General features: G+C 34.3%; 1 protein-coding gene across 1 annotated transcript in view; it reads right to left on the reverse strand.

Moving 5' to 3' along the window:
• The window catches only part of LOC106879740 (kielin/chordin-like protein), a 50,240-nt gene that overhangs the window by 20,265 nt on the left and 20,934 nt on the right, over window positions 1-9,041 (reverse strand). The window contains exons 8-13 of the mRNA XM_052971978.1: window positions 7,772-7,939; window positions 6,346-6,513; window positions 6,027-6,179; window positions 2,955-3,119; window positions 1,537-1,704; window positions 462-629 (exon numbers count right to left, since the gene is read on the reverse strand). Coding sequence (XP_052827938.1) covers window positions 462-629; window positions 1,537-1,704; window positions 2,955-3,119; window positions 6,027-6,179; window positions 6,346-6,513; window positions 7,772-7,939 — 990 coding nt within the window. The remainder of the gene's footprint in view (window positions 1-461; window positions 630-1,536; window positions 1,705-2,954; window positions 3,120-6,026; window positions 6,180-6,345; window positions 6,514-7,771; window positions 7,940-9,041) is intronic.

Consider the following 9,041-nt stretch of genomic DNA (forward strand, 5'->3'; position numbering starts at 1 on the left):
TTCATATATGTATATATATGCATATATACTCTTTTACTCTTTTACTTGTTTCAGTCATTTGACTGCGGCCATGCTGGAGCACCGCCTTTTTAGTCGAGCAACTCGACCCCAGGACTTATTCTTTGGAAGCCTAGTACTTATTCTATCGATCTCTTTTGCCGAACCGCTAAGTTACGGGGACGTAAACACACCAGCATCGGTTGTCAAGCGATGTTGGGGGACAAACACAGACACAAACATATACACACACACACATACATATATACATATATACGACGGGCTTCTTTCAATTTCCGTCTACCAAATCCACTCACAAGGCTTTGGTCGGCCCGAGGCTATAGTAGAAGACACTTGCCCAACGTGCCACGCAAAACACACTTGATTGATATTTTAAGTGGCGATGAGATTTTTAGATATAAACTTTAAGAGATCCGGTCTCAAAAACATTTTTTAAATATTACCTGGAGTTATCGGTAGAGAACATTTCTTTTCAGAACACTCTACTTTCTCCTTTGACTTGCAACTGCACTTATTGCATTTATCTGAAGACATGAATATCTGCCCAAACATGTATACTTGTCCATTGTAGCTGCATGTTTTCGAGGTTTCGTTGTTCTGTTTTGTAGTTTCTGAAAGATAAGTTTTACATGAATTCAGTATGAAATGATGGATTCCCTTTCACAGATTCTGTTTAGCTTATCATACCATGATTATCATATATGAAAATTTATCGAGAATAGATGAACGTACAAGAAATTATTTTCACGATCAAGACTGATGACAAACAGGCAAAGTAAACTGGTTACTTTAGTTCTCTCTCCTCAAGGCCACATAGCAGTCCCGCTTTAAATAAAGCATATATAAATGGTCAATTTAGCGCGATGCCTGGAGAGCGCAGTTCGTAAATGATTTTGATGGCAAACGTATTAAAATGTTAAGAGGAATCAGGGGATCAAAATCGAGATCAATACTAAATAAGAGAAAAATTGTAAATTATTTCTTAGATTTACAGTTCAGTCAAATTCTCGATAATTTTAACAATGTCATTTATATTATATTTTATTTGGATTTTTTTTCAAAACGAAATTTTTAAGCCGAAGGAAGCGAGTGTTAAAATACTGGACTACTTCTAAGTAAATCATATTGAGTTTATATTACTTCAAAGATATTTATTGATTCACAGAAAGTAATTTGAAACACCAAATAGCAATTTCATCCCAAATTTTACCGGATGAGGAAAAGCATTTCTCATTTGTTTAATGTCCTGAAACTGTGGAGAAGGATTTGATTTTTAAGATCCTGAATACTCAAAAATAAATTTTCCATTCTAATAATGCAATTAGTCGTTTTCTATCGTGAATGAGGAACTCAGGTAAAAGTTACCTGTCTCTAGAATATCTTGCTTACGGAAATGTACGGAAAATCCTCAAAGCATTTAATACTGCACACTATAATGAAATTCATTCAAATGCTCACTCTAGTAACAGTGAAAGCGTCATGTTAAAGATATGGTTTGAAAACGACTTTTAGTATTACCTGGAGTGGTTGAGGGAGGACATTTCTTTTCGGAACACTCTACCTTTCTATTGGACTGGCAACTGCAATTATTACATTTATCTACAGCTAAGAATATTTGCCCAAATATGTATATTTGACCATTGTAGTAACATTTTACGGAAAATCCGGTCACCTGTATCGTAGGTTCTGAAAGATAAGTTTTACCTGAATTCATTATGATTTAAAGACACCACGCTCCCAAAGTTTTAGTTAGTAAATCACACCGTGATTATACCTTATGATAATTTATCGGTGAGAGATGATCATATAAGAAATTATATCCTAGATTAATACAAATAACAAACATATAAAGTGTATTGGCTACGTTGGTCCCCCATCAACAACACCAAGTAGCAAAAGAAACATGACAAAATTCCCGGAGAACTAGATGACAAAGTGCTGACTATGCATTGAAATACAACAATAGGAAACTGGAATTCAGTGTGAAAATCAATATTTATTATGAAACAGACTCCGAAGTGATGGTATTTCTCAGGTTTAAAATTCATTCTTATTTTTCAATAATTTCAATAACGTCACAGATTATTTCGTGTTAATTCAAAAAAGAACATTTTAACTGAAAGTAGTGAGTGCTAAAATCTTGGACAACTACAAATCATTGGTTTTCATTCCAATGCAAAATTTACTGGGAATAAACTGACATCGTAACTACGGATGAGGTAAGTAATTTCTAAATGATATCCTGAAACTGTAGAAGACTTGGTTTTGAAGACCCTGGACAGTGTAAAACATGTTTGTCATTCTACCGATGACAAAGGCAAATGCTATTATCGCTCTAGACAATACCAAAAGCATTTGATAATAGATGCAATAATGGAATTTATTAAAAGATTCATTTTAACAACATTGCAGAACCTTCATGTTAGAGATGAGGTGACATTTACAAGGAGGCATTGCCTAGTATCTCAAGAGTACTATGAATTACGAAAAGCCAAGTCATTAAGAAATAACCATATATTATACATTAAATTTGAAGTTGTAAGATCACTGATGACTTCTATTTTCTTAATATTGGTTTCGAAACATTATTGTCTGGTTCACAAAACTTCTATTCCAATCCCAATACTATTCTCCAAATTCCTATATCAGATGCGTTAGAAACTAAAAAAAGTAAAACAGTGAAAGCGATTAGATTCTCAAGTTCTTTATGCACAGTTTCTATAAATCTTATAGAACTTAAGGATCTGGAAATTCATATGTGAAGGACAGTTTTCTAAGCATTACGAGAGATGTTACCAATAAAACCACGTTACTGTGTCTATCTGAAAATTTATGAAAAATATAATGTCCCAGCTTAATTTCATTTAATCATAAGCAATGTCGATGACATATATAACGTACAGTAGATCTGGTATGAAAGCAACTTTTATTGTTACCTGGAGTTACTGAGGAAGGACATGTCTTTTTTGTACAATCTACTTCTCCTTTGGGCTTGCAACTGCACTGATTACATTTATCTACAGCTACGAATACCTGCCCAGCTATGTACACTTGACCATTGTACTTGCATTTTGAGGAAGTGTCGTTCTTTAGTGTAGCTCCTGAAAGATTAGTTTAACACGAATTCAGTATGAAGCGAAATTTGGTTAGTAAATCACAATGTAATTATGATATATGATAATTTATCGATGAAAAGATGATTATATAAGAAATAATTTCCTCGATCAATACACACGGAGTATATTGCTTACTTTGGTCCCACACCTCAAAGGCCATGTAACAGAAGAGACATATAAATAGTTAATTTGACGAGATGCCCTGGGAGCCAATTTTCTTATAGATGACATAGACAACAAAGTACTGACTATGCATTGAAATACATTGATAGGGGATGGGGATTCAGTGTCAAGATCAAATAATTCTATTCCTCAGATTTACAAGTCACTCTTATTTTTCAATAACGTCAATAATGTCGTTTATGCTAATTTCGAAGATATTCAAACTAGAACATTTTTAAACTGAATGTAGTGAGCGCTAAAATATTGGCCATCTAGTAATCATTAGTGTTCTTTCTGCTGAAAAAGTTACTGGCAATAAATGGACATCGTAACTACAGATGAGGAATGTTTCAGGACATCAAAGGAATATCCTGAAACTTGAGAAAAACTAGATTTTGGAGATCGTGGACACTGTAAAATATATTTGTCATTCTAATAAAATGATTGTTAGTTTTCTGTCATGAGCAAGAAATAAACATATACTGTTACACCACTAAAATGACTTGGTTATATAATGCTTCAGATACGAGGGTCGGCTGGAAAGTTCATAACTTAACCAAGATATTCTCATCGAATGTGACCAAATGAGGTTTATTTTTCAACATAGCTCCTTTTTTGGTTCACACACTTCTTTCATCGGTGTTGTAGTGCTTCGAACCCAATGGTGAAGAAGCTTGCCTCCTATTGCTAAAAAAAGTCATCAGTAACAGATATGATGTCACCATGACTGCGATACAGGTTAGCAGCCAAGTGTTCTTTCATGTTGGGGAGCAGATAATGGTAAGATGGGGCCAAATTAGGAGAATAGGGAGGGTAATCAACCAGTCCAAAGCCACAATTGGCACAGCAGCCATTGAAACCAAGCACTTGTGTACTGGGGCATTGTCTCAATGAAACAAAACCCCTTTCGTTAGTTTTCCTGGTCGTTTGGTCTTGAGAGTCTTTCGTAACTCCCTCAGCAAGTTGGCATAATACTATTCATTGATAATATGGCCCTTTTAAAGACAGTCAATAAACACAATGCCTTTTGCATTCCAAAAAACTGAGGCCATCAACTTTCCTGCAGATGAAATTACATTGGCCTTCTTTGGAGCAGGTGAGAAGGGGTGTTTTCATTGCATGGATTGTCTCTTTGTCTCTCGTTCAAAGTGATGAAGACAAAACTCATCCTCGGTAGGAAACGTTCAAGGAAACCGGCTAGATACGCCTGAAGCAATGTCAGATTTTCCCGTAATGTGATCACCCTGGTGCGCCTTTGATCCGGTGTCAGAAGACGTAGCACCCAACGAGCAGAAACCTACGTCATGCCAAGTTCATCGTGCAGAATATTCTCAACTCTCTTATACGATTATGCTAATAGCATTGGCTATTTGATTTATAGTCTGTCGCCCGTCATCCATCAGCATGTAGTGAATACGATCAATCTTTTCCTCGATGCTGGCAGTTGCAGGACGTCCAAACCTTGGGTCATCTTCAAGAGTCTCTGTTAACCCCCTTAATTTAGCAGTTCACTTTTGCATTGTTGATAAAGCTGGAGTGTCATTCCTTTATGTAGCAAGCATGTCAACATGAATGTCATTAGGCGCTAAATCCTTTTTCTGCAGGTACTTGATGGCACCACGATGCCAAATTTTGTGGATTTTCAAGAGAGGTCACTATTAGCTACTTTTGAAGCCCTCAATCTTTGAAGTATCAGATATCAGTTTATCTAGAAAGAAACAATGCAGTTATTAATAAGAAGAGTTGGAATTAATGTATGCAAGATTTCACAGTTCTGGCATCACTCCTTCATAGTCAGCCTATGAACGTTTCAGCCCACCGTCATAAACATTTCAAGACAGTACCAAAAGCATTTGATACTGCACACGATTATAGAATTCAAGAACATTTCGTAACCATCTTGTTAAAGATTAACTTTGTTTCGCTCACAAAACCTCTATCCCAATTTAAATATTATTCCCACAAATCGTAAATCTGAAGTGTTTGTATTTAAAGAAAGAAACAGAATGAAAGCAATGTAGTTCGTTAGTTGTTTACGCACAATCGTAATAAATAACATATTACTGAAGAATCTGAAAAGACATACTTGTAGGACAATTTTATAATCATTATCAGAGATGTTACCAATAAAACCGTGACATTGTACCTAATCTATTTTAAAATTCATACAAAAATACACAAGACTCAGCTTAATTTCATTTAACATAAACAATGCCGATGGATTTTAAGATATAATGTTCAGTACATCCGGCTTGAAAGCATTATTTATTATTACCTGGAGTCAATGCAGCGAGCTGGCAGAATCAATAGCACGCCAGGCAAAATACTGAGCAGCATTTAATCCGTCTTTACGCTCTGATTTCAAATTTCGGCTAGGTCGACTTCACCTTTCACCCTTTTGGGGTCGATAAAATAGGTACCGGGTCGATGTAATCTACTAGCTCTTCCCTGAAAAATTTCAGGCATTGTGCCTTTCGTAGAAAGGATTATTACCTGGAGTTGAGGTGGTGAGCTGGCAGAATAGTTATCACGCCGGAAAAATACTTAGAGGCATTTCTTCTCTCTCATTACGTTCTGAGTCTGAGTTCAAATGCTGTTGAGGTGGACTTTTGTCTTTCATCCTTTCGGTGTCGATAAAATCGGTACCAGTTGAGCACTGAGGTCGATTTTATCGACTATCCCCAACCCTAAAATTTCAGGCCTTGTGACTATAGTAGAAAGTATTATTACCTACAGCTGTTGTGGAAGAACATTTCCTTTCGGTGCACTCTACTTTTCCTTTGAACTTGCAACTGCACTGATTACATTTGTCTACAGCCACGAATATCTGTCCAAGTATGTACATTTTCCCATTGTAATAGCATTTTGAGGAAGTTGTAGTTTCTGAAAGCAGAGATGTGACCAGTAAAATCACGTCACTGTAACTATTTTAAAATTCATGCAAAATATAAATGTCCCAGCGTAATTTCATTTAATAATAAGCAATGTCAATGACATTTAACATATTAATATACAATAGATCTGGTATGAAAGCAACTTTTATTTTTACCTGGAGTTGTTGAGGGAGGACATTTCTTTTTTGTACACTCTACTTTTCCTTTGGACTTGCAACTGCACTTATTACATTTATCTACGGCTAGGAATATATCCCCAAATAGGTGTATTTCTGCATGGTAGTAGCATTTTGAGGAAGTGTCGTCCTTCTTTGATGTGGTTTCTAAAAGGTAAGTTTTACACGAATTCCATGTGAAATTAGACACCCACTTCAAAAAGTTTGATTAGTAAATCACAATATATTAACGATATATGAAAATTTATCGATGAAAGATGATCGATATGAATTCATTTCCTAGATCAATACACACGAAGTATGTATTTATTGCTTACTTTGGTCCCCCCCCCCCCAAATGCCATATAGCAGAAGAGACACGTAAATTGTTAATTTAACGAGATGCCCTGGGAGCCAATCTTCTTCCTGATGATATAGATGACAAAGTGCTGTCTATGCATTTAAATACGTTATTAGTGGTCGGGAATTCAGTGTCAAGATCAAATATTTCTAAGTTGAATATTCAAAAAGAGATTTCTATTTCTCAGATTTCGATTAAGTCATTTATGTTACAGCTTATTTCGAAATTATTCAAGCAAGAACATTTAAAAATTGAATTAGTGAGAGCTAAAACCTTGGACTTCTACTTATCGTTGGTGTTCATCGTAACTATAGACGAGGTAAGTAGTTTCTAGTTTATTTAATATTGTCAAACTTTTGAGGGTTCTGGTCACTGTAAAACATATTCTACCGATGAGCAACAAAGAAAGACATATGCTGTTATGGCTTTAGAATGTCAAGATTATCTAATACTTCATATAAACATCTACAGACAACACCAAAAGAATTTGATAACAGACACAATAATGGAATCTATCAAAAGATTCATGTTAATGTTCATGTTAGAGATGAGGTGACATTTACTAGTATCTCAAGAGTACTATGAATTATAAAAAACTACGTCATTAAGAAATAAACATATCATACAGGGTGGCCCAAAAGTAGGTTTATAGTTATTCAACTATCTTTTTTCACATTCATAAATTAACAGTTTAGATCTTAATTATAAAAAAATATGAAACCATTATTCTATGCTAATTTAGTTAATTGTAAGATAGAAATCTAAATGTAATAAAATGTTTAAAAAAAAATTCAAAGTGCTTACGTGATAACTGTAAACCTAATTTTGGGCCAACCTGTACATTAAATTAGATGTTTGAAGTTGTAAGATCACTGATGCATTCCATCTTTTTAATATTGGTTTCGAATCATTATTATCTGGCTTGCAAATCCTCTATGTCAATCCCATTATCATTCTCCAAAATCGTATATCCCATTCGTTATATTGTAAAGAAATTAAGGCAATGATAGACATAAGATTTTAAAGTGATATGTATCATTATAATCAAACAACTTTTATTGTTACCTGGAGTTGTTGAAGGAGGACATTTCTTTTTTGTACACTCTACTTTTCCTTTCGATTTGCAACTGCATTTATTACATTTATCTACGGCAATGAATACATCCCCAAATACGTGTACGTCTCCATTGTAGTAGCATTTAAAATAGATTTCGATCTTCTTTAGTGTAGTTTCTAAAAGATAAGTTTTATACGAATTCGATAGGAAAATAAAGACACCCACTACAAAAAATTTGGTTAGTAAGTAACAAAGTATTAATGAAGTATGAAAATTTATCGATGAAAGATGATCGTATGTGAAATCATTTCCTAGATTAATATACACGGAATATCTGCTTATTGCTTACTTTGGTCCTACACTCCAAATACCATGCAGCAGAAGAGACATGTAAATAGTTAATTTAACGAGATGCTCTGGAAGCTAGTCTACGTCCTGACGACATAGACGACAAAGTGCTGATTATGCATTGAAATACAATATTAGGTGCTGGGAATTCAATATCGAGAACAAATATTTCTAAGATACGTATTAAAAAAAAAAAAATCTCTCGGATTTACATGTAAGTCTTTTTTTTCAATAATTTCAATAATGTCACTTATGTTACAGCTAATTTCGAAATTATTCAAACAAGAACATTTGAAAACTGAATGTAGTGAGGGCTAAAACCTTGGACTTCTACTTATCGTTGGTGTTCATCGTAACTATGGACAAAGTAAGTTGTCTCTAGTTTATTTAATATTCTCAAACTGTAGAGAAAGACTAGATTTTGGAGATTCTGGACGCTGTAAAACCTATTTGCTATTCTACCGATGAGCAACTAAGAAAGACATGCTATTATGGCTTTAGAGTGTCATGATTATCTAATATTTCAGATAAACATCTACAGACAATACAAAAGAAATTTGATAAAATATACGATAATGGGATCTATTAAAAGATACATTTTAACGTTGATGTTTGAGATGAGGTGATATTTACAAAGCGGCATTGGCTAGTATCTTAAGTGAACTATGAATTACGAAAAGCAATGTCATTAAGAAATAAAAATATATTATACATTAAATTAGATGTTTGAAGTTGTAAGATCACTGATGCCTTCCATCTTCTTAATATTGGGTTCGAATGATTATTATCTGGCTTGCAAATCCTGTATGTCAATCGAATTATCATTCTCCAAAATCGTATATCCCATTCGTTACATTGTAAAGAAACTGAGGCAATGATAGACATAAGATTTAAAAGTGATATGTATCATTATAATCAAACAACTTTTAT

Source organism: Octopus bimaculoides, chromosome 11 (assembly GCF_001194135.2).
Source record: "Octopus bimaculoides isolate UCB-OBI-ISO-001 chromosome 11, ASM119413v2, whole genome shotgun sequence".
In the NCBI taxonomy this organism is placed as follows: Eukaryota; Metazoa; Mollusca; class Cephalopoda; order Octopoda; family Octopodidae; genus Octopus; species Octopus bimaculoides.